The sequence below is a fragment of the Arvicola amphibius genome, chromosome X, assembly GCF_903992535.2.
Source record: "Arvicola amphibius chromosome X, mArvAmp1.2, whole genome shotgun sequence".
Classification (NCBI taxonomy): Eukaryota; Metazoa; Chordata; class Mammalia; order Rodentia; family Cricetidae; genus Arvicola; species Arvicola amphibius.
Genome location: NC_052065.1, coordinates 54,586,046 through 54,611,600, shown reverse-complemented (window position 1 = coordinate 54,611,600; position 25,555 = coordinate 54,586,046). Strand labels below are relative to the sequence as shown.

At 37.5% G+C, this 25,555-nt stretch overlaps 1 protein-coding gene across 1 annotated transcript in view; it reads left to right on the top strand.

The window, feature by feature from the left end:
* The first annotated feature begins 5,988 nt into the window (after nucleotides 1-5,988).
* Nucleotides 5,989-25,555, top strand: part of LOC119804275 (heat shock factor protein 3-like) — a 54,970-nt gene continuing 35,403 nt past the window's right edge. Inside the window, 2 exon segments of the mRNA XM_038315744.1 lie at nucleotides 5,989-6,084; nucleotides 16,262-16,370. Coding sequence (XP_038171672.1) covers nucleotides 5,989-6,084; nucleotides 16,262-16,370 — 205 coding nt within the window.

Here is a 25,555-nt window from a genome sequence, read left to right as displayed (position 1 = left end):
GAACCAAAAAATTTCCCCTCATCACCTTTGAATAAGTGTGGCCACACACAGACACTGAATGGTAACACCGGAATGAAGTTCCCGTAGCTTTAGAGTCAACATGTATGCTATCCAAATACACTGAAATAATTATGAGTTGGATGTATTCCATCCTTGTGGGTCTTGGAAGAATGGTTATTCTTCATTTTTAACCACTCATTTTTGATGATGTCATATTTGTTCCATTGTTTAGTTATAAAAAGATAACAAAAAATGGTTTCTTCATCTTCTTGATGGAAACTTTTTAATCTGCAAATTATTAACACTTCTTCCAACATCATTGGGGAACCAAATTTCTTATAATTTCCAGTGGATATACTGTCATAGATTGATAGCAAAACCCAAGTACTTTGATAACTTTTTCATAAATCACCTTTATTAGTAATTTTATATGAAGCCATGCCAGGGATATAAATTTAATTATTTCTTATCCAGAATCATGAAGTCTGACTGGGCAAAGAAGAGCAGAGTAGAAATAAGATTTGTGAAAATATCATTAAAACCATTACTATTATATTAATATCAAGGTTTGTGGCAGTTGTAATTCTTAATATATATTCAAACATTTATTGAGGCTGAGCTAAAAATATTTTTGCTCTTCATATGAAAAAAGTCATAATTAACATTATTTTTATGATAGTCTGTGATCCAGATATTAGGCCTTTGGGTGCTGGGGGGAGACGACTCAGTGGATAAAGTGCTTGCTTTTTAAGCATGGGAACCTGAATTTAGATCTCTAGGATCTGCATAAAAACTGGGCACATCAGTGTCTACCAGTAACCCTAGTTTGGGGGAGCAAAGACAAGAGGTCCTAGGAGGCTCATTGGTCAGCTGCTCTACCCAAAATGATGATCTTTATGTTTACTGAAAGGCTGGTTTTCAAAACTTATGGTACAGAAACAACTGAGAAAAAAATATCTTCAGATACACCAATATGGGTGAGTTCACCTGCAAACATGCATGTACACATATGTTATAAAGAAAAAATTTTAATTAAAAATGGAAAAATTAAGCCGGGCGGTAGTGGTGCACCCCTTTAATCCCAGGCAGAGACAGGCAGATCTCTATGAGTTCAAGGTCAGCCTGGTCTACAGAGTGAGTTACAGGGCAGGCCCCAAAGAGAAACTCTGTCTAGAAAAAAACAAAAAAGGGAAAAATTAAACCTGTGGATTATCTTGAAACATCTTTTATATAAATATCACTGAGCATACTTCCTTTAGAAATTTAGCTAGTATGTATGAAACTGTCCCCTAATCACTGGCTGTGTTACCTTAGGCAGTTAATCCAACTCCTCTATAACTTTAATCTTAAAACAAAGCATTGGCCTTTCAGTATCTTTTATATCTAGCATTTAAAAATTGATTATCTTTTATATCTAGTATTTCAAGATTAAAAGGTAAATTTATTCTATGTGAAATTTCTCTGCAGATATTTTAATCCCATACTCATTTTTCTTGCATATGCTCTTAAAATTTTATTCAAATAGAATAAAATGAATGTAAACCTATAAGTTTGATAATTCCTACTGCTATTTATTGCTATTATGATGAATCCTAAAATGGAATGTAAAGGCTGAGGAAATGGTTCAATGGTTAAGAACACTGATTGCTCTTCCAGAGGACACAGATTCAATTCTCAGCACCTACGTGTCAGCTCACAAATGTCTATAATTCTAGTTTCAGAAAATCTGCTGCCCTCACACAGACACACATGCAAGCAAGATACATTCAATGAACATAAAATAAAAATAAATTATAGGCGCAAGTTTCTGTCATGCCTGGTACCACAGTTGTTCAGTCACAAAGAAAACACACAAAGGCTTATATTAATTATAAACTGCTTGACCTATTAGCTAAGGCTTATTTTTAACTAAATATTACGACTTAAAATGACCTACAATTCTTATCTATGATTAGCCAACTTTTCTCAGTGAAGCATTCTCATCTTCTTTCCTCTGCATCTGGCTGGTGACTGCACCTCTCCTTTCCTTTTCTTAGATTTCTCCCTAGTCTGGTTTCCCCACCTATTCTTCTGCCTGGCTACTTACTGACCAACCAGCATTTTATTAAACTAATTTAAGTGACAAATCTTTACAGTGTAGAAGAACATTGTCTTACACCATTTCCCCTTCTTTTCTCTTCAAAATTAAGAACTCTGAATCTAATTTACTTTGTTTAGCTTTTTTTCTTGGTCATTATCCATAACCAACATGCAAAACAAAGACAGACATCCATAATCCATTTTTTGGGAATGCAGGCATAGTTTTTCTAGGCTACTTCCTTCTGACTGAGGCCACTGTTAATCTTATGGAGTCACAAGGAAAATTTAGGATTATGGCCGAGTACTGACTGAAGTGTTCTGTGAGGCTGGATCATCACAGCCAGCAATCTTAAGGCTGTTCTGAATGTAGAACTCAGAAGAAACTGCAACAGAGGTGCTTTGAAACATGGATCATCTGGGCCATCCATTCCCATCAGAGATATTTTTAGGGGGTCTTCTTCAATCAAACCTTTTTTTAACACACAATGAATCCATAGCCTCTCATTTCCTGTGTGAAACAAAAGCAAAACCTCATCTTCAAAGTTACATATCTTTTGAATTAAATTTTAAAATCAAGGCATATATATATATATTGGATTAATCCAGCAGCATATGTACTCAAATGTCCTTTAGCAGCTGTTGCTCCTTCCTCATCTGTCAAACAATTTAGACAATACGATAATATACAGTATCTAGACTCTCTGTATTTTCCATCTTTACATGGCTTTTTTTCTTACTCATTTCTTTTATTTTTTAATTTTTGGTTTTTTGAGACAATGTTTCTTTGTGTGCCTTTGGCTATCCTGGAACTCACTCTGTAGACTAGGCTGGCCTCAAACTCACAAAGAGCTGCCTGCCTCTACCTCTTGAGTGCTGGAATTAAAATCATGTGCCACCATGCCTGGCTACTCTATTTCTTCTTTGTAAAGACTTTCCCTATCCTTTGTCTTTTCTCTCCCAAGCCTATGTACATTTTGAAACATACTTTAAGCCATTTAGAAGTTTTTTTTTCCATCTAAATCTTTCTTTGTTATATATCTCTATCTTTTTCTCAGCACATGAGTCTTAAACCTGCTAAGCAGTATGGCTAGGATTAAAACTGTAGCTTTGGTGGCTGGCTCCACCACATTCCGTAGATTTATGAGAGTCTAGTTTCACAGAGGAGGTACTGATGGGAGCCATGTTTATTGCCATATCTCTGTGGAATTTCAAGTCCCTGCCACCACCAAGAAGCATACTGCCAGCTGCTCATGAACACCATTTAAGTGTTTGGTGGCAGAACCTCTTTTTTTGTTTTTTGTTTTGTTTCGTTTTGTTTTGTTTTTTTGAGACAAGGTTTCTCTGTAGCTTTGGAGCCTGTCCTGGAACTAGCTCTTGTAGATCAGGCTGGCCTCAAACTCACAAAGATCTGCCTGCCTCTGCCTCCCAAGGACTGGGATTAAAGGCGTAAGCCACCACTGCCTAGCTGGTGGCAGAGCCTCTTAATAGAGCTATGTGGTTTTTGCAGTTAAAGCTGAGTCAGGAAGCCTCTCTTAAAAGAGCAATGCCTCTGCTTACCTCTAGCAAACAAATAAAAAAAAAGATGATTACCAAGAAGCTGTACTTGACTCTGTTCTTCTCTGATGGCAGAGGCTCTGCTAAGACCAGAAATAATTATTCAAAACTGTATTATTTAAAACACTGTTTGGCCAATAGCTTAAGCATATTGCTAGCTAGCTCTTATACCTTAAATTAACTAATTTCCATTAATCTACACATCACCACAAGGTCATGGCTTACCTGAAAATTTAAGGCAGGCTCCATCAGAGGTGTCTGTTTTCTGTGTTGGCTACATGACTTCTCTCTGACTCTGCCTACTCTCTCTCTTTCTCTCTACATCTCTGTCTGGATTTCCTGTCTGGTTTGTTAAGTCATTGGTCAAAAGCAGCTTTATTCATTAACCAATAAAAGCAGCACATATACAGAAGGACTTCCCACACCATTTTCCCTTTTCTGTTTAAATAAGAAGGAAGGTTTTAACTTTAAATAGTAAAATTACATATAACAAAACAGGTATAAAGCAAGAATTACAGTTACAATATTTATATCTAATTTATCTTTTATCATAACTAAGGAAAACTATAAGTATAACTATTATTCAATTCCATCAAAGACCCCAGAAGGATATAATATTACTTAAGTTAAGAGGAAGTGCATTGTAAGCAGCTTCTAAAGCTCTAGAATTCACAAAGATATCTCGTTGCCTGGACAGTCACCCAAAGTTATTCTTTATCATTGGAGCATCCATCTTTGGCCTACAGGCCCATAGTATCCGGCAGACTTTCCCATGAAGCAGGAAATTTCAGACAGTTGGCTCTTGCTGGCACTAAGTAACTTACAGCAAGCTGCCCACAAACCCCATTAAAGTGCTTGGCACAGAGTTTGTGCTGCCTGAACCAGGGAGCCGGATCTTAAAGAAGCCATGTAATGTTTTGCTGCTAAAATTGAATCAGGAAACCTCTTAAAGGAGCCATGTCTCTGCCTGTCACTAGCAAACAGCTTATCTAAAAATATGCTGCTAGCAACAAGCTCCAAATGACTCCCATTTCTGTGGGTCTAGAAACCCTCTTTTTTTCTTAAACTTTTTTAGGTCTTATGTGGATCCAGGCCTCAGATGGTAGGTGCTCTTCTGTTGGTGTAGGCTCTGCCAAGACCCCAAATAATTACTCAGAAACTATATTATTTAAAACACTTCTTGGCCAATAGCTTAGGTGTATTGCTAGATAGCTCTTATATCTTAAATTAACCCTTTTCCATTAACCTGTGCATCACCATGAGGTCATGGCCTACCTGCAAAGTTTAGGCAGGTGCCAGTGTAAGCGTCTGTCTCCTGTGGTGACTACATGGCTTATCTCTGACTCACCTCAACCATTTTGTAATGAAAGGGAAATAAGAAAAAAACAACAACAAAAGCAATTGTGTACATTTTTAGACAATTTTTTTTCTTCTTGATTTCCTTTCCAACCTTATCATTAGAAGAAGGGAATGTTCCACGATTCTAGGAGTGTCTCATGTCACTAAAATGCATACCAAGAATTTTCACCAGCCAGGTATGGTGGCGTACATCTTTAACCTTAGTGCTAGGGAACCAGAGGCAGGTACATTTCTGTAAATTTCTGGACAGCCTATTATACGTAGTGATTTCAGTCAGCTGGGCTACATAGTGAGACTCTGAAAAACAAACAGAAAACAAAAACACAACCAAAGAAATCAAAACAAAAACCAACCAGTTCTCACCATCTACCCAGAGAAAAGATCAAACCAAGCACTACAAAACATTGCCTTTGCAGTATCATTAAGTTCGTTGCTAAGCTATATACAGCGTTAAGCTAATTCAGTGCTCATTTAGTACCATTCCACACCGTTCTGTTCCGTTACCAGGTCATGACTGTACAAAGTGAGTGTTCCCGTTCCTTTAAAGGTGATGATATATATTATGTAATATCATATCCAGAATTCTCCTAGCAGCAAGTATCTAACCTGCTAGGAACAACGATGGACCTTGCAAAAACGCTTACGTAGCACGTACACCCACGAAAGCAGCGGAGAAAACACTGAAGGTGGTGCCCCCTACTGGTTTTGCTCAGGGTTCATTTTTGCTCACACTACAAAGGTTTTCCTCTACCGGAAGTTCCTTAGTAGTCACGTGCCAGAAGGCTCTGAAATCCCGGTACTATAGCTAGCCAATGAGAAGTCTCCCCTGGGAATTAAGGTCCGCCCCCAAGGAAAGTTCTGACGACGGGTATTCCGCTTTTTGCGGTGCTGCTTGCCCTGAAGTGAAATTGCTCTCGTGGTAACGGTAGCTCCGGTTTTCGCTGCTGCGTAGTTTTCCAGAGCTGACATTTCTCTGAGGTACTGACACCCTGAAACATGGAGCAATTCTGCAAGACAGTTCCTAGCTTTCTCACCAAACTGTGGGTAATAGTCGACGATGCCGTCTTGGATCATGTGATTCACTGGAGCAAGGTAAAAGACTATATGGGGAAAAGCATGGGTGTAAATAGAGGGATGTAGCTTTGGAAAGAGTCTTTTCAGAGTGCGGGAAAATTTTAGGCAGGGTGAAGAATAGAGGCACAGGACGTTTTCGCGACCCTTCAGCTGCTTGGTGAACACAGTTTCATAAGAAGATGATTAAGCCTTATTTCAGCCAGTGCTGTGATTCCTGGCAAAAATGACACTCCTTTGCTACCATTTTTCATCTTCAGAATCACTAAACACTTCCTATATGAGTAAAAATTTACTCAGAATTTTATCACTTTGCCATAGAAGTATTCATAGCACATACTCCAACTTTCCCACCAAATGTACCTAAACTGGCTGTTCCAGGGCTAGCTACTGTCACAGTTTCTGAATTTGTGATACACCTTATTTTATCACTGGGGCCTTGCTAGCTTTTCATTGTGTGAGCTGGGTGAATTATAAATGCACCCTTTTCCCTGAGATTTTGATTTACATTTAGCTTCTAATCACTCTAGCTAGGAATAAAATCTTGTAGAATCTGTTAAAAGCAGATTGTGACTAGTTCTCTAAAGCATCGTGTCCATTTGTTTTTAAAAGAAGGTCTCACTCTGTAGCCCAGGTTGGTCTTGGTTCATGATTATTTTGCCTCAGTCCTGCTCAGTGCTGGTAGTACAGGAATGTACTACCACACTCAGCCAAGGTAAAACTTTTTTATTAATAAAATTTCAAACACAAATATAAAGTGGTATAATGAATTCCCAAGTACCACAGCTAACTTCAACTAATGATCAATTCATAGCCACTCTTATTTCATAAACAGCTCTTACTCATAATTTATTTGAAGAAAATAGTGGGTATCATCTTTAATTTATAACTTCTTCATAAATATAAATTTAAAACAAAAAATATAAATTTAAAACAAAAGAAATATTGAAGTAAATATTTTATATTTAAAGAAATTAGAGCTGGGATGCAGGTCCGTGGTACTTATATGAAAGGCTCTGGGCTCATCACCAAAAACCACAAAAGTAGTGATAATATCTTATTAATTAATTAAATTGGCTCCAAGAGTTTAGAACCAATCTTTTGATTGCACTGAGCCTTACTGAGGGATTTTCATGATTAAGAAATCATTCAAAGCTCACGGGTGCTGTTTCCATGTGATATATGCTTCTCATTGCTGTGATTAGAGTCTTTATATCTGGGTAGGACTATGACGGCTTCCTTCCCTTGGAAAATTACACAGTACTTTCTTGTATTATGGAAGTCAGACTGCAAGATGGAGGTTTTCAGATTCAATTCAGCTCAAATATTCTGAGTCTTGTGTCCTAAATGTGTGAGGTTGTCAGCAGTAGGGTTGTATCTTCAACCTCTGCGAGGCAACCAAAAGCAACAACAATAACTGTATTCTTTTGAGAGCCACTTGGATTTCTCTTAATGACAACTTTGAAAGCAGGTTTCCCATGCCTGGTGCTGGAGTATTGCTAGATAGTCTCTGACGTTGGGGGAACACCATCACTCCAACTGACATAATTTCAGTTAAACTATTTGTATATATACAACATAATACACGTATATGCTTGCATTATCTAATTTTAAGTAATCACAAAATAGTAGTTCCTCATGGCCTTTTCAGACATATTTAGTGTTTTTATGTCCTCACACCATTTCCTGTGCTGTCCTTACTTTTCCCCTCCAGAATCAAGACTCACTGCCTGTTTTCCCTTTCATAGCACCCATATCCTACTATTCCTCTCCCTCGAGCTCCACGCTGTCTACCCCTCCCCTGCCCACAGGTCCCTTTTTACTTTCTTGGTATTTTTAGATACCAGAGGTGATATACTCATATATACTTGAGGTTAAGAACTAGGAACCACAAATAAAAAACATTCAGCATTTATCTGTCTGGGTCTGGATTACCTCACTTAGTGTACTCTTTTAATTCCTGAAAATTTCATGAATCCATTTTTCTTTGTAGCTGAACAATAAATATTTGCACCCCATTTCTGCCATTCATCCATCAGGTGAAGGATATTTTAGTTATTTCCTTTTCCTAGTTATTGTGAATAGTGAGCCATGAAGATGGCTGAACAAGTGTCTGCTGGAGTAGTGAGATGTCTAGGCCTTTGGCACATGTGGAACAGTGGTATAACTGGGTCGTAAGGGAACTTTTTCTTTTAAAAGAGTTTGAAGATTCTCTCCACTGATTTGAGAGTGACTGCAGCAGTTTTCAATCCCATCAGTAGTGAATGATGTGTCCCCCGTCTCTACATCCTAATCAGCATTTGTTTTCAGTGATTTTCTTGATCTTAACCGTTCTGACTTGGTAAGGTGAAATCTCCTTCACCAAAGTTTTATAAGGAAAAAGCAAATGAAAATCAGATGTCAAGACCACTAACGCTATCAAACAGAAAAGCAAAGAAGTTAAAATGTGGTAATTATCGGAGGTTAGCAAAATAATATTATTAAAAAAGTGTTGCGGTATTTTGTATATCGTGCTCTTTAATTAAGCAAAATGTACTCTTACATGCAATGGTACAAAGAGTATTTGGTAAATACTAAATGGTACCAGAGTATTTGCTTTTTAATGTATAGAACAAAAGCTCTTTTTTGAATACTGAAAATAGATAAAAGTTGCTTGTGATAGTGATTTTATTAGGCCATTGCACAATGGACCAGAAAAACATTTATGGGTTTTGAAGATGATATATACTGTAATTCCTCAATTAGGATAGTGGACGCTTGAGCAGTGATTTTTTTATCTATTGTACTTTATTTTTTGAATTATATATGTATGTGATCTCTCTCTCTGTGTGTATGTGTGTGTGTGTGTGTGTGTGTGTGTGTGTGTCTATGTGTCTGTGTGTCTGTGTACCATGTGAATATGAGTTGAGTTCCCATGGAGGCCAGAGAAGGTTTCAGTCCCCTGAAACAGGAATTGCTGGTGTTCATAAGTGCCTGATGTGGATACTGAGAAGCAAACTTGGGTTCTCTGCAAGAAACAATACCTGTTCTTAACTGCTGAGCTGGTTTCTAGCTCCAAATATTTTTTTTGATAATGGATATAGAAGTATGAAACAGAAGAAAATGAGACTTCTCCTACATCCTAGCAACACGGAGGTAGAATCAATTTTTAAATAACAGTTTTACTAAGACATGTTGTTGATTTCACTCAAAGAATGTAATTCAAAGTTTTTTAAACATGTTTTTAAAGTGGTACATTTACCACCACAATTTAAAAACATTTTTATCTTGCCTAAATTATCAATCTCTGTCCTTTCAGTCAGTGTCCAATGTGGAATCATGTTTAAATGCAAGTCACCTTGTTTCACTAACACTTGGATTCAGTTCCAAATCTCAGTTGCTTGCACAGAGTGTCCTATGAGAACATTCAGAAGATATCTTTTCTAACAGCAAACCCATTTCAGTGCTGGAGCAATTCTTATTAACTGTGCTGTGTGCGACTCATAAGTAGTTCCTGCCTTTGGTGGAAGTAGTAACCTTTCCTGTATACTCTGCATATGTGATTATTTTCATGAGAGATTCTCCCCATAGGCTTGAGTATTTGAACATTTGGTTCCCAGGTGGTGTCACTGTTGGCAGCAATTCAAGAGACTCAGCATTCTTGGAGGAAGTATGTCATTAGAGACAGGCTTTGAGGTTTTATGATCTTACCCGCTTCCAATTCTCTCGCATTCGCTGTGAACCATGCTTGAGATTGAGGGTGTTATCTTTTTGCATCCTGCTCCAGCTTCTATGCCTCCCTGCCCTGATGGTCTCTTAGGCCCTAATAAATTCTCCCTTTTGTAAGTTATCTTAGTCATAGTGCTTTATCACAGTCACAGAAAAGAAACACACACACACATACACACATACACTAATATTTCTTGATATATGATGTACTCATATTTAAATATGTATTAATTGTTTACATTATGCTGATAAGATAGCACAATAGACTACTAAATATATATATTCATATATGTGTGTCTCATTTTTTTGGATTCAGTAGTCCATATTGCTACTTTATTACCTTTAATTCTAGCATTGTTACAGCTCACATATTCATGAGAAAATTCCCCAGTAAAGCAAAGCAGTGTCTCTAGATGTGTGTTCGCTCAGTGAAATTAGCTATTGTACTTGCTGTTCATTTTTTCTTATCTGAAAACATAAGCTCAATTCTATCCATCATTTATAAGTTATAAGTCTAATCTTGTAGCACAATTAATAAAAACCTAGAGACAGAAATTGGGGTTCAACCTGAAGATTAGAAAAGCAAAACAGCCAGCCACTGGCTCTTGCCTCTACCTCAATTTGAAATGGCAATCCTGCCTCCAGGAATCTCAGAATGAGACTGTGTGTGAGTCTTGTCTCCTCCTTTCTTATATTCCTCTCTAATGCTAGGATTAAAAGCATGCACCACTATTACCCGGTTTAGTGTGGCTACTAGGATTAAAGGTGTGTGTCACCACTGCCTGGTCTGTAAGGCTGATCAGTATGGTTGTTTTACTCTCTGAACTTTGGGCAAGCCTTATTTATGACAAATGAAATGTCACTACCTCAGCTAGTTATTAAATTACTGGGCAAGATGATAATGAGCCCAAAGTCCTTTTGTAGTATCAGGCTTAAAGATCAGTAGTTTTGTTTGCCAAGTTGCACTTTTATCATTTTTAGAAATCCAGGGTGCCCATCTATTCTGTAGATGATATTTAGTATGGTGTTCCATATTAGCAGCCTCCTGATTAGATTCTATTTTCTCCTCTTCTGTAAGAAAGAAATTAGTATGAATGTTTTCTCTTTTGCTTTTAGTTCTGATAACACAATGGAAATAATTACTTTCTAATTTTTCCAGTCCTAAGAATCAAACTTAGGGCCTTGTGCTGCTGGTCAAACCCCTGCCACTGAGCTAATCTACAGACACCCCTGTTTTTGTTCAGTAAGATCTTACTGTATAGAGACATTGCTCTTAAACTTGTGATCCTCCTAATTCTCCTCCTGAATGCTAAATTACATGTGTGATAATACTCCAAGCCAATTGCCTGTTTCCTATTTGAATTATTTTTAAGTTATCATACAAAGCAATGGTTCTAATTATGATATTATATCACGTGTCATCATAATTTATTCTTATTTACCCCCCTCTCTTATTATCCTACCCTATTTTTCAAGCCTCCTCTTACTGGTCCCTTCCCCACTCCTGTTCAGTGCCACTGTGATCTTTCTAATATGTATGTTATTTTCAGTACTCACTATTTCATTCTCAAAAATATAAAGATGGAGCAAAATAAACAATGTGGTTAACTTGAGACATACATCACTACATTTTCTTTCATTTCATTATGTATCATTATCAAGCCTCTAATTATTCAGAAACCTTTCATCCAGTTTATAGTTAATAATCTTCTCTATAACATTTTAAACTTTTTGACTCCTTTAATTGGTTTTTTTTTTATCTCCAGAGAGGGTTGATCAAGAAATAGAATAATATGATATTTTGAAGATATTGTCTGATATTCTTTTTTTAAGAGGGGTGCAATGACCTTTATTGATGGTATTCAAGAGAGTAGGGCTCCCTAAGCCCCTCCTGCTATTCTGGGGGTCTGGGATGGAAACTGTGAGGGAGATGCTCAGTGTCAAGGGTTGAGTTAGGACAGGGACTGCTCAGCAGCCGAGGGCCTCTCTCTTGCTGTGTCCTTGCTGGGATGGGTGGTCAGGGCAGGCAGGCTTCTTACTCCTTGGAGGCCATGTAGGCCATGAGGTTCACCACTCTGTTGCTGTAGCCAAATTCATTGTCGTACCAGTAAATGAGCTTCACAAAGTTGTCATTGAGAGCAATGCCAGCCCCAGCATCGAAGGTAGAGGAGTGGGAGTCACTGTTAAAGTCATAGGAGACAACCTGGTCCTCAGTGTAGCCCGGGATGCCCTTTAGTGGGCCCTCAGATGCCTGCTTCACCACCTTCTTGATGTCATCATACTTGGCGGTTTTCTCCAGGCGGCATGTCAGATCCACGACGGACACATTGGGGGTAGGAACATGGAAGGCCATGCCCGTGAGCTTCCCGTTCAGCTCTGGGATGACTTTGCCCACAGCCTTGGCAGTGCCAGTGGACGCAGGGATGATGTTCTGGGCAGCGCCATGGCCATCTCGCCACAGCTTCCCAGAGGGGCCATCCACAGTCTTCTGGGTGGCAGTGATGGCATGGACTGTGGTCATGAGCCCTTCCACGATGCCAAAGTTGTCATGGATGACCTTGGCCAAGGGGGCCAAGCAGTTGGTGGTGCAGGAAGCATTGCTGACAATCTTGAGGGAATTGTCATACTTGTCATGATATTCTTTATTAAATCTCTGAAGACCAGTCAGTTCTTGGAAAAGCTAAGGTGGTATGGGTTCTGGTCTTACAATAAGTTAGTTTATGAATAGTCTTGAGAAACAAAACCAACTAAAGATAACCCCATCCTTCTAAAGTGCACATACCTTGTATTAGAGTAATTCAGGGACCCCACTAATTACTAGAATAGAATAAATTAAAATCCTTGGCTCCAGGGCCAGAGAAATGATTCAGTGGGTAAAAGTACTTGCTTCAAGAAGAGGACCTAAGTTCAGATCCCAAAATTCAGGTAAAATATGTGTCTGGTGTGTGTGTGTGTGTGTGTGTGTGTGTGTGTGTGTGTGTGTGTGTGTGTGTGTGTGTGTTTTGAAGACAGGAGAATCACTGGAGATTTCTGGCAGTCTGCCTAGTACCAGATTCATTAAGAAACTTTGACTCAAGGGAGTAGGTAGAGAAATCAAGTAAGTTGCTTAACTTACTCCTCTGGATTCCAGAAGAACATGAATGCATACACATGAACATACACCTTTGAACATACATATACACCACACACACACAGTCTTGGTAGTTTGGAGGGATTATAATGAGCCATGTAACCTCTAAAGAACTAAAATATCTGTGGAATCCTATGGGTAAATAACAGATGAGCAGGGCCTATTTTCTTATTCTCGAGTGAAGTAGGGAATCAAGTTTTAAAAACCTGACACTGAAGCTAGTTCATTCTTTTAATATCATTTAAGTTTAAATTTCTAATTTAATAGAATGAGAAGCATATAAGAATATTATCAAAAAAGAATATTATCACCTTTGTCTACTTTAAAATATTTTTGTTGGAGTCTACTTTATAGAAAGTAAGTAGTTATATTTCTATCCACTGATAACTGCCACCTTCAGTTTATGCAATAATATTGTTTGCTATGTTTAAATATCATTTGCGAGGAGCACTGATGCAAGGGGTTGGATTTAGGTCTCTGTCATTGATCTATATCATTATCATTATCACATATCTCTATCATTTATTATACCTTTTGAAATTTTGCCTTTTCCATTTGAAATATATCATTATGATTAATGTAGCATGTCTAATAAAAACTCAGAGACAGAAATCAGGGTTCAACCTGAAAGTCAGAAAGGGAAAAACAATCAGCCAGTGACTCTTACCTCTACTTCAGTCCAAAATGGCAATCCTGCCTCCAGGAATCTCAGAATGAGACTGTGTGCAAGAGCTGTCTCCTCCTGTTTTATATTCCTCTCTAGTACTGGGATTAAAGGTATGCACCACTATCACCCAGTTTCTGTGGTAAACTAGTGTGGACATTGGGAGTAAAGGTATGTGTCACTACTGCCTGGTCTGTAAGACAGTGTAGCTGTTTTTCTTTCTTATTTTCAGGCAAGCTTTATTTACTAAAATACAAATGGAATATCACTACATTGCACTTTTGTTTCTAAAATAAAAAGAAGGCTATAACTAATATAAGAAAAACTATATACAGTAAGTACAATGACCATATACAATAAATATAGGAAAGAAGTGCATCAAAAATGTCTAGTCTATTTGCATTTGACAAATTCAGAGAAAATACTCCAAAGGTATGCTATCTTGGTGAGTCCAAAGTCTTGTACCTACTTTACTTTCTCTTGTAACCTGCTTTCTGCATCAGATAAACAAGGAAAACTGTAACTATCTAGTCTTCAACTCACCCAGAGACCCAAGAAGGAGGTATTATTAACTGAGTAAGCAGAAAGTGCAAACAAGTGACTTCCAAACAATGTGAGAGATGACAGAAACAGCTGGCTGCCTGGACAGTCACCCAGAGTTCCTCTACAACATTGGGGCTTCTATCTTTGGCCTAGAGATCTAGCATATCCAACAGACTTTTCTGTGAAGTGGGATATTTTGAAGAGCTGTCCCTCCTTATCTTGACAATGTTTGGCAGTCACTTTCTTTTGTGTCCTGCTTGTCCAATTAGGACAGCATACTGTCAGCACTCAAAGCAAGGGTATTTTCTTGCTCAATGGTTTATTTTTGCCACAAAGAAAGTAAACTCTATGTGACATTTCTTTAATGTCCATTATCTACTCTGAAGTAAATTAGTACTGCCAGAAGCAGACTTGTCTCATTGTCATAAAAAATGAACCTATGTTATTAAAACATCTTAAATGCCATGTTCTCTAGATCTCTGAAGTGTTTGAAGATGACTTGTCTATCTAAAATATATCTTTGTTTGACCTTGAAAACATACCTAATTCCATTCACTAAATACTTTATATAGCTTTACTTTTTAATCACTGTGTAATATTCACTTGTGCAGACTTAATTATTATATTAGTATTAATGTAGTTTCCAATTTTAATATTATATACAAATACTAATGTAACTTTATTATTAAATCTTATCAAATTTTAGCAATTATTTTCTATACAATCTTGAATTCAAATTTCTAATCCAAAGACTGAGTACTTGGGAACTTTGAATGTCTACTGTTAGCAATATTAAGACAATTTAAATTCTGGCAGTATGAAAACCTGTTTATCTGTACTCTAATTTGCAACCACTGAAGATTAATATTTTCTTTGGTCTTTGTCAGCTTGACAGACAAAAGATTATATCTCATTGTAATTTAAATTATGAAAAGTTTTCTTGAAACATAATTGGTTTTGTTGTCATAAAATATCTTGACACAGGCAACTTAAGGAAGAAAGTGTTTACTTCAATACATAGTTCAAGGTGACAGTCTGTTTTGAAGAAAAAAGTCATAGTGGCCAGAGCTTGGAGAAACTAGTCACATTGCATCCATAATAAAGAAGCAGAAAGTAAGGAGTGAATGTAGCATACCTTTTAGCATCTTCTCTCCATTTATACAGTCCAGAATCCCTGGGTCAGGGAGTGGTCTGGCCTGAAAGTCAAAAGTGTCTTCGCACATCAATTAACACAGTCAATTTCATTCCCCATAGGCATAGTTAGAGGTCCTTCTCCCAGGTGATTCTGGATTTTGTTAAGTTGACAACTAACACTAAACATTACAATTGGCTAATTATTATTTTTTCCTGTTTGGTTTTTACAAACAGGATTTCTCTGTGTAACAGTCCTGGCTGTCCTAAACTCAATTTGTAGATGGGGCTAGCCTCGAGGTCACAGAGATCCACCTGCCTCTGCCTCTCAATTTCTGAGATTAAAGGCATGGGCCACCACGTGCAGCTGGGCTAATTCTTTGAATTACTGTCTATGGAGAGTCTCCAAGTCTGTGGAGAGAAAGTTTTCTTGTATAATCCAGACTGAAATTAAACCATCAGTCTTCTTGCTTTTGCTTTTCAAATACTGGGATTACAGATATGCTCGACCATATCTGATTTTGCCTGTTTGTTTAATTTGTGAGATTTGGGGACACATGCTTTCATGATCAGTCCACTGCATTTTCCTTGATAGTACTTCTTTCTTTCTTTCTTTTGGTTTGTTGAGACAGAGTTTCTCTGTAGCTTTGGAGCCTGTCCTGGAACTATCTCTAGTAGACCAGGTTGGCCTCGAACTCACAGAGATCCACGTGCCTCTGCCTTCCAAGTGCTGGGATTAAAGGTGTGTGCCACCACCGCCCAGCCTCATGGTATGCCTATTGCTCATATTCTGTATCTTTATGATGTATTTTCCTCCATGATAAAGGATTGAAACCAGAGTCTTGTGCGTGATATGAACATACTCAACTAATGAGCTATTCTTCCAGTGTGAGGAATTATTTAATTTGGACTTTAAATTTTCACAAGTTTGGGAATCAAGTGACATTATTTTGAATTATTGCTTGAGTGAAACCTTATTTTTTTCTACAAATGACTATATTTTGGTTTTCATTTATTACAAGGATGGTCACAGCTTTGAGATTGTGAATGAAGAAAACTTTTCTAATGAAATACTACCAAAATACTTCAAGCATAACAAAATAGCCAGCTTTATTCGACAACTCAACATGTGTAAGTATGATTTAATTGTACAGTTATTAACATTTATCACAAAAATATCCATTTTATTGTCAATGAATATAAGTCCAAGTTGAGTGAAAGCTCTTACTGCAGTATATTGTTTAAAGTCTGCATAGTCTTTCTTATTGCCTGAAGTTCTTCCTTAGTTACTTTTCTATTGATATGATAAAACACCAAGACCAAGTCAACTTTTAAAAGAAAGCATGTAATTTGGCCTTATAATTCCAGGGAGTAAGAGTGTGTGGCAGCAAGCAGGAAAGCATAGCACTGGAGCAGTAGCTGAGAGCACACATCTTGAAACACAACCACAAGGAAGAGAGAGCTAACTGGAAATGGTGTGGACATTTGAAAGCTCAAAGCCTATCCCAGTGACACACTTCTTCCAAAAAGGCCACATCTCCTAATCCTTCCCAAACTATTTTACCAACTAGAGACCAAGTATTCAAATATATATGCTTATGGTGGCCATTTTCCTTTGAACCACTAAAGATTTCAAACATAAAAAATTCCTTTCTGGAAAGATCTGATTTAAATTTTTGAGTTCAGAATCATGCAGCTGACTGGGACCAAAGACTTATCTAATTTAATCTCCCTGTGCCGGTGCTAAAGAATGGGGACTAAAGGGATTAAGTATGCTTGATCCAGATTGTACAGCTAAGCAATTCGTTCCTTCATTAAATATGCTTTAGTTCTCCCATTTCTAATCTTTAAAATTCTGAAAGTATTACATAGTACAAATGTTAATTATACTGTGCCATAGGCCTGATTTTTCAATGTAAGTTTTTGTTTTACTAATATGGAGAAATTATAAATGCAAAAGGTACAGACAAATAATGTTTGTTTATGAAAACAATAGTATCTTTGTCTTCATTATTTTTAATGTAGGGTTTTATAAATATTTCCCATATTTAAAATGTGTTATTTTATGTAATACCATTATTAAGATTATTTTCATTTTTGACATTTTAAGAAGTTATTTCTGTTTTTATTTCTCTCAGATTTTCTTAATAAACATCTATTATAGTAAAAAATTGTGTACTATTGTTATAAAATATTTTTAAAATAATACCAGATTTCTTTTCGGCAGTAAAACTTCTCTGAGGGACTGACTTGATGTTTACATTGTTATTCCTAGTCCTTCCAGATTTTGTCACAATTAGGACGAAAGCTTCCATGGCTATATTGAATCCACTTTGTAATTAACCAGTGACTTCCTCTTCGGTGCGTTCATTGATCAATCACTGCCTACTTTCAAGGCCTAAATGTGACAAGTAGTATACAATGTGGTGCTCTATATTATCCAAGGTAACAAGTGCAGAAACTTGGTATTTATTAATAGCACACGATATTTCACTTAAAATATTTAACATGTACCAACCACAGCTGTAAGCATAGCAAGAAGTAAATATATCTTTTTAACTCTAAAATTAATACATGCAGTTATTTTGCCCTATTTTTCTCTTCGTCTTTCAACATTATGACAATAATATTTAAGCAATCTTACTTTAACTACAGATATAATTTATTTTCACACTTACTGAGAAAACTATTCTCTTAAGTCTTTTTACTTTCATCAGCTCGTGCAGTCTCTCTACCCTCACTCCCTCCAATGTATATTTTAAAAAATCAGAATTGAGGAATACTCATAGGGGGAACAGGTAGTATTTTGCTTTCAGAGCCTGAATTACCTCATTAATAATAATATTCTCCAGTTCTATTTATTTTTCTGCAGACTTTATTTTTTCTTTATGGCTGAGTAAAATTTTATTATGTACAGATCATGTTTTCTTTGTCCATTTGTGTGTTGATAGAAATCTAGGTTGAATTTATTTCCTTGCTTTTATGAACAGAGTGATAAGAAGTCAATAAATAAAGATATGTATTTACCAAGTAATGCTGCATTAAGTGCTAAACATGTTTTTTCATGATATCCTGTTGATTTTAATATCTGCATGATTTATGTTAATTTTTATTGATTTTTATTGAGCCCTACATTTTTCTCTGCTCCCCTACCTGCCTCTCCCCTCCCCCTTCAAACCTCCCACAAGGTCCCCATGCTCCCAATTTACTCAGGAGATCTAGTGTTTTTCTACTTCCCATGTAGATTAGATCTATATAAGTTTCTCTTAGTGTCCTCGTTGGTGTCTAAGTTCTCTGGGATTGTGGTTTGTAAGCTGGCTTTCTATGCTTTATGTTTAACAACCACCTATGAGTGAGTACATGTGATAATTGTCTTTCTGGGCCTGGGTTACCTCACTCAAAATAATGTTTTCGAGTTTCATCCATTTTCCTGCAAAATTCTAGATGTCATTATTTTTTTCTGCTCTGTAGTATTCCACTGTGTAAATGTACCACATTTTCCTTATCCATTCTTCAGTGGAGGGGCATTTAGGTTGTTTCCAGGTCCTGGCTATGACAAACAATGCTGCTATGAACACTGCTGAGCACATGTCCTTGTGGCAAGATTGAGCATCCTTTGGATATATACCCAAAAGTGGTGTTACTGGGTCTGGAGGAAGGTTGTTTCCTAATTTTCTGAGAAATCACCATACTGATATCCAAAGGGGTTGTACCAGCATTCATTCCCACAAGCAGAAATAAAAGAAGATTCTCTGATCAAATTGAGAGCAATATTAATATATAGGTATAAACAAAAATATTTAGATGATAGTAGTTTGATAACATGACCACGTAGCAAAATGACAATAGAGTTTTCCAGTAGGGACAGTGACCTCCCCAGACATGAACTGCTGACTAAGTTTATGCTGCCATGACTTTCCTCCTATGAAAATGGTCTCAAATTTCCAGGTTTTTTGCTCATATAATAGTCATGCATAATTAAGCACATTTTGTTTTAGATGTAAGTATTGTAAGATGCACAGTTCATGCCTGGGTTAAAGTGATTAATACCTTTTCTCCTCCAGCAACCTGATAGCACCTCCTGGAACTGTGAAAGCTAGCCAATAGAGAGAAAATGCCCTGGTCAGAGACTGCTTTTCCTATGTTCTACAACCACAGTGTGTAGTATCTTCAGGAGTAGGGTCTTCACATCTAGTTATGGTGGGCAGCCAAGATCGATGACAATAGTCTGTGTTGTTTGGGGTGGCCACTGGTTCTCCAAGACCAATAATTCATAGGGAAGTAAACTATGCTGGGTCTTAAGATCTTCATTTAATAATCCATGTCTTCTGGGAGCAGCATTATCCACTCATGAAGGGGAACTTTGTTTATATTCTTTTACAAAATAATGGTTTTAATTAGCCTTCAAAGTATTATGGGTTTTTTCTTTCTTTTTTCTTTTTTTATTAAAAATTTCCATCTCCTCCCCTCCTCCTCCCCCTTCCCTCCCCTCCCTTCCACCCATACCCCCACTCCCTCCCTCTCCAAGCCAAAGAGCCATCAGGGTTCCCTTCACTATGTTAAGTCCAAGGTCCTCCCAACTCTCCCTAAGTCCAGGAAGGTGAGCAACCAAACTGACAAGGCTCACAGTGAGCCCATCCATGCTGTAGAGATCAAGCTCATCGCCATTGTCCTTGGTTTCTCAGTTCTCCTCCACCGTCAGCCACATTCAGAGAGTCCGGTTTGGTCGCCTGTTCCATAAGTCCCATTCCAACTGGACTTGGTGATCTCCCGTTAGTTCTGTCCCACCGTCTCCATGGGTGAACGCACCCCTCACGGTCCTGACTTCCTTGCTCATGATCTCCCTCCTTTTGCTCCTCATCAGGACCTTGGGAGCTCAGTCCGGTGCTCCTATGTGGGGCTCTGTCATTTTCTCCATCCAATGCCAGGTGAAGGTTCTATGGCGATATGCAAGATATTCATGAGTATGGCAATAGGATCTGGACATTTCTGGCACCCTCTCCTCAACTGCCCAAGGAACTAGCTGGGGGCGTCTTCCTGGACACCTGGGAACCCCCCTAGAGTCAAGTCTCTGCCAACCCTAGAATGGCTCCCTTAATTAAGATATATAATTCCTTGTTCCCATATCCACCCTTCCTATATCCCAACCATCCTATTCCCCCAAGATCTTCCCATCCTCCACTTCACACTTTTCTCTCCCCATCCCCCATCCCCCCATCCCACCCCACCCCCAAGTTCCCATTTTTTGTCCGGCAATCTTGTCTACTTCCAATATCCAGGAGGATAACTATATGTTTTTCTTTGGATTCACCTTCTTATTTAGCTTCTCTAGGATTTTTTTTACAAATTATAGGCTCGATGTCCTTTATTTATGTCTAGAAACCAATTATGAGTGAGTACATCCCATGTTCATCTTTTTGGGCCTGGGTTACCTCACTCCGGATGGTGTTTTCTATTTCCATCCATTTGCATGCAAAATTCAAGATGTCATTATTTTTTACTGCCAAGTAGTACTCTAATATGTATATATTCCACACTTTCTTCATCCATTCTTCCACTGAAGGGCATCTAGGTTGTTTCCAGGTTCTGGCTATTACAAATAATGCTGCTATAAACATAGTTGAGCAAATGCTTTTGTAATATGATTGGGCATCTCTTGGGTAAATTCCCAATAGTGGGATTGCTGGGTCCTGGGGTAGGTTTCCTGAGAAACCGCCACACTGTTTTCCAAAGTGTTTGCACAAGTGTGCATTCCCACCAGCAATGGATGAGTGTACCCCTTACTCCACATCCTCTCCAGTAAAGGCTATCATTGGTGTTTTTCATTTTAGCCAATCTGACAGGTGTAAGATGGTATCTCAATGTTGTTTTGATTTGCATTTCCCTGATTGCTAAGGAGTTTGAGCATGCCCTTAAGTGTCTTTTGGCCATTCGAACTTATTCTGTTGAGAATTCTCTGTTCAGTTCAGTGCCCCATTTTTTAATTGGGTTAATTAGCATTTTAAAGTCTAGTCTCTTGAGTTCCTTATATATTTTAGAGATCAGACCTTTGTTGGTTGCGGGGTTGGTAAAGATCTTTTCCCAGTCAGTAGGCTGCCTTTTTGTCTTTGTGACAGTGTCCTTTGCTTTACAGAAGCTGCTCAGCTTCAGGAGATCCCATTTATTCAATGTTTCCCTTAATGTCTGTGCTGCTGGGACTATACATAGGAAGCGGTCTCCTGTGCCCAAATGTTGTAGAGTACTTCCCACTTTCTCTTCTAACAGGTTCAGTGTGTTCAGACTGATATTGAGGTCTTTAATCCATTTGGACTTGAGTTTTGTGCATGGTGATAGATACAGATCTACTTTCATTTTTCTACAGGTTGACATCCAGTTATCCCAGCACCATTTGTTGAAGATGCTTTCTTTCTTCCATTGTGTGCTTTTAGCTCCTTTATCGAAAATCAGGTGTTCATAGGTTTGTGGGTTAAGATCCTAGTCGTCTATTCAATTCCATTGGTCTACTTCTCTATTTTTATGCCAATTCCAAGCTGTTTTCAATACTGTAGCTCTTATAATAGAGTTTGAAGTCAGGGATGGTAATGCCTCCAGAAGTTCCTTTATTGTATAAGATTGTTTTGGCTATCCTGGGTTTCTTGTTCTTCCATATAAAGTTGATTATTGTCTTCTCAAGATCTGTGAAGAATTTTGATGGGATCTTTAAAGGGATTGCATTAAATCTATAGATTGCCTCTGGTAGTATTGCCATTTTTACTATGTTGATCCTCCCAATCCAAGAGCAAGGGAGATCCTTCCATTTTCTGGTATCCTCTTCAATTTCTTTCTTCAAAGACTTAAAGTTCTTGTCAAATACATCCTTCACTTCCTTGGTTAGAGATACCCCAAGATATTTTATGCTATTTGTGGCTATCGTGAAAGGTGACACTTCTCTGATTTCTTTCTCTGCTTCCTTATCCTTTGTATATAGGAGGGCGACTGATTTTTTGGAGTTGATCTTTTATCCCGCCACGATACTAAAGGAGTTTATCAGCTGTAGGAGTTCTTTGGTGGAGTTTTTAGGGTCACTTATGTACACTATCATATCATCTGCAAATAACGAAAGTTTAACTTCTTCCTTTCCAATTCGAATCCTCTTGATCCCCTTGTGTTGTCTTATTGCTATTGTTAGAATTTCAAACACTATATTGAAGAGATAAGGCGAGAGTGGACAGCCTTGTCGTGTTCCTGAATTTAGTGGGATGGCCTTGAGTTTTTCTCCATTTAATTTGATGTTAGCAGTCGGCTTGCTGTAAATCGCCTTTATTATATTTAGGAATGACCCCTGTATCCCTAATCTCTCTAAGACCTTTATCATAAAGGGGTGTTGAATTTTGTCAAATGCTTTTTCTGCATCTAATGAGATGATCATATGGTTTTTATCCTTCAGTTTATTTATATGATGGATTACATTGATAGATTTTCGTATGTTGAACCAGCCCTGCATCTCTGGGATGAAGCCTACTTGATCATAGTGGATAATTTTTCTAATGTGTTCTTGGATTCTGTTTACCAGAATTTTATTGAGATTTTTTTGCATTGATGTTCATGAGTGAGATTGGCCTGTAATTCTCTTTCTTGGTTGAGTCTTCGTGTGGTTTAGGTATCAGGGTAATTGTAGCTTCATAAATGGAATTTGGCAATGACTGTTCTGTTTCTATATTATGAAATACCTTAAGGAGTATAGGTATTAGGTCTTCTTGGAAGTTCTGGTAGAATTCTGCATTGAAACCATCTGATCCTGGGCTTTTTTTGGTAGGGAGGTTTCTGATAACAGTTTCTAATTTTTCGCGACTAATAGGACTATTTAGAGCATTTACCTGGCCCTGGTTTAACTTTGGTATATGGTATTTATCTAAAAAATTGTCCATTTCTTTTACATTTTCCAATTTTGTGGATTACAGGCTTTTGTAGTAAGATCTAATGATTCTCTGAATTTCCTCTGTGTTTCTGGTTATGTCCCCCTTTTCATTTCTAACCTTATTAATTTGTGTGTTCTCTCTCTGCCATTTGATTAGTTTGGCTAGGGGTTTGTCAATCTTGTTGACTTTCTCCAAGAACCAGCTTTTTGTTTCATTGATTCTTTGGATTGTTTTCTGTGTTTCTATTTTGTTGATTTCAGCCCTCAGTTTGATAATTTCCAGTCTTCTACTCCTCCTACGTGAGTCTGTTTCTTTCTTTTCTAAAGCTTTCAGGTGTGCTGTTAAGTCTCCAATGAGTGCTTTCTCCGTTTTTTTTAAGTGGGCACTTAGTGCTATGAACTTTCCTCTTAGCACTGCTTTCATAGTGTCCCATAGGTTTGAGTATGTTGTGTCTTTATTTTCATTAAATTCAAGAAAGACTTTAATTTCTTTATTTCTTCCTTCACCCAGGTGTGGTTCAGTAGTTGACTGTTCAGTTTCCATGAGTTTGTAGGCTTTCTGGGGGTAGCATTGTTGTTGAATTCTAATTTTAATCCATGGTGATCCGATAAGATGCAGGTGGTTACTAATATGTTTTTGTAACTGTGGAAGTTTGCTTTGTTACCAAGTATGTGTTCAATTTTCGAAAAGTCTCCATGAGCCGCAGAGAAGAAGGTATATTCTTTCCTGTTTGGGTGGAATGTTCTATAGATGTCTGTTAAGTCCATTTGGTTCATTACCTCTATTAAGTCTCTTAATTCTCTGTTAGGTTTCTGTCTGATTGACCTGTCCATTGGTGAGAGAGGAGTGTTGAAGTCTTTTACTATCAGTGTGTTTGTATTGATTGCTGCCTTGAGTTCTAGTAATGTTTCTTTTACATAAGTGTGTGCTTTTGTATTAGGGGCATAGACATTCACGATTGAGACTTCATTCTGATGGATTTTTCCTGTAATGAGTATAAAGTGTCCCTTTCCATCTCTTCTGATTGATTTTAGTTTGAAGTCAACTTTGTTAGAAATTAGTATGGCCACACTGGCTTGTTTTTGCTGATGATGGCCATTCTGCCTGATGAGACAGAAACTTAAAATCATTTTAATCCTCATTTCTCTGATAGCTAAGGATGTTGAATACTTTAAAGTGTTTATTTGGAATTTTATTTCTTTTTAATTTTTAAAAATATTTTGAGAATATTATTACAACATTTCCCACTTCCTTTTCTTCCTTCCAAACTTTCCTATACTCAGTCTCTCTTTCTTTCAAATTTATGGCCTCTTTTTCGCCTTAATTGTTATATACATATATTTTTCTACATATATTCCTAAATAACTGCTCAGTCTATATGTTATATTTATAACATTCATATCCATAATTCACATATATAAAACATATATATGAATATATGTATATTCGTATATATTTCTTCAGGGCTAATTATTTGCTATTGGATAATCAGTTGACATGTTCTTCCCTGGCAGTGAGTATCTCTTCTGTTCTCAACACTCCTCGGTTGCCTGTAGTTCTTTGTGTAGGCTTGAAGCTTCTGGGGCTTTCCTCCATCTACCTTAGAAAGTCTATTGTTGCTAACCTTATTTAGCTCAACTTTGAGTAGTAATGTAGCTGACAATATGGGAGTAGTTTCCGACATTATGAGGAAACACAATCTTCACAGCAAAATCTGTGTTTCTCTAATTTTTTTCACAGTATTTCTGCCACTTTTCTCTATTGTTCTCTGAGACTTGGGTTCAAGAGTGTTTTACGGATATGTCAGTTAGGAATGCACTCCATAAGTCTGTCCTTCGATTGGTTGTGGTTTTCCATAATGGTTTCCAGCTGTTGCAAAGAGAAGTTCCCTTGATGAGGAGTGGGAACTATGCTTATCTGAGGGAATAAGGACAAATATTTATAATGTAATTAGGAACTATTTTAGTTTAGTAGAGTGGTAATTATTGGTTTTCCTTCAAGATCCATGACTTCACTAGCTCTGTTTAGTTTGCTATATTTCCAGTATCAGGCACAATTTTCCTCTTGTTGAGAGGGTTTTATGTCCAATTATAAAGCTGTTGGTTAGTGCCAAGCTATGCATGCCACTACTGTACTGGCATCCGTGGGCACTGCACATACATGGAAGATAAGCCTTACATGTGAACAAGACACTCATACACAAAATTAAAAATCAACAAAATCTTTATGAAAAAAGAGGAAGAGAAAAAAGAAACAAGGAGAAAAGAAAGAAGAGAAGGGGAAGAAAAAAGAAAAGAGTGGGAGGAAAGAATAGAAAGAAAGGGAGTTTGGAGGAAGAGAGAGAGCAGGACAGGACAAAGCTAGTTTACAAAATTGAAGTTACATTATAGGTAAGTATAAAAAGTGAAGGCAGGCAAA